The sequence below is a fragment of the Austrofundulus limnaeus genome, unplaced genomic scaffold (assembly GCF_001266775.1).
Source record: "Austrofundulus limnaeus strain Quisiro unplaced genomic scaffold, Austrofundulus_limnaeus-1.0 Scaffold305, whole genome shotgun sequence".
In the NCBI taxonomy this organism is placed as follows: Eukaryota; Metazoa; Chordata; class Actinopteri; order Cyprinodontiformes; family Rivulidae; genus Austrofundulus; species Austrofundulus limnaeus.
The window spans coordinates 10,498-11,499 of NW_013952707.1; the positions used below are offsets into that span (position 1 = coordinate 10,498).

Genomic DNA, 1,002 nt, shown 5'->3' on the forward strand with positions numbered 1-1,002 from the left:
TATACATACATATATAGATATAACAACCTATCCTTCTTTATCTGCAGGAACTTTCTCTCTGATTTGAGCAACGACTCCGTTCTGCTGCTGCTCAACGAGGTTGTTGGCCAATTAGCACTCAGTTCTGACTCTGCAGTGGGCGGAGCCTCCATCACTCTGATGCTTCTCATGGCTAAGCAGTTGGGCCTCCGCCTCCAGCCACTCCTGCTCAAATTCATAGGTCAGAGGTCACGAGTGTAAACCTGCAACAGGTGAAACTGTCATAGCTGACCTGATGTCTCTGCAGGTTTAGACAGTTTGCTGGAGAAGGACTGGAGGGGGCGGGGCTTCGACCAGGAGTTGGATCTGCTGATTGCAATCGTCCAATCAGACAAGAGTGAGAGCAGCCAGATGGAGGTTTGTTGACTGATTTTTTTTCTCCCTTTAAAAAACTTTATGTTCAACTTGGGAAAGAACAAAATCAAACCTTAAAAATAATGATAATAATCAGTAAACATTAAATTTTTTGAATGACTAAAGGTTTATTTAGCTAAACTACAGCAGTATTTTAATGACAATAGCCTGTCGAAAATATTTAATATTTGCTGTGTCGGTGTTTGAAGGTGAGTACTGAGCGTATGCAAGCGGCATGCGTGATCCAAGCAGCCTGGAGATCGTTCCAAACCCGACGCAGAGTGAAGAGTCTGAACAGAGCTGCCAGCACTTTGCAGAGGAGATACAGGTAATAACTTCCTGCTCAGAACACACTCCAGGTTCAGAGCTCCTGCCCGGCTAAAGGTGATAACATTTTGCTGCATAAGCATTTTAAATGAGCTAAAACCAAAAATGAGCTTCTGTTAATTTGCCACCCAGCTCAGCTTTTGTTTTACATCTTAGACTGATTTGAAACTCTGATTCCAAAACAAGACAAAGAGTAGTCGTTTTTTAATTATCTTTATTCTGAAAGTAAATCCACTAATACTCGTGTGTGTGTGTGTGTGTGTGTGTGTGTGTGTGTGTGTG

At 42.5% G+C, this 1,002-nt stretch overlaps 1 protein-coding gene across 1 annotated transcript in view; it reads left to right on the forward strand.

Moving 5' to 3' along the window:
• iqcb1 (IQ motif containing B1) overlaps window positions 1–1,002 on the forward strand; it is a gene marked incomplete at its 3' end in the record, with an annotated part of 15,870 nt that overhangs the window by 5,715 nt on the left and 9,153 nt on the right. Inside the window, 3 exon segments of the mRNA XM_014021778.1 lie at window positions 48–220; window positions 287–396; window positions 603–721. Of these exon segments, the coding sequence (XP_013877232.1) occupies window positions 48–220; window positions 287–396; window positions 603–721 (402 nt within the window).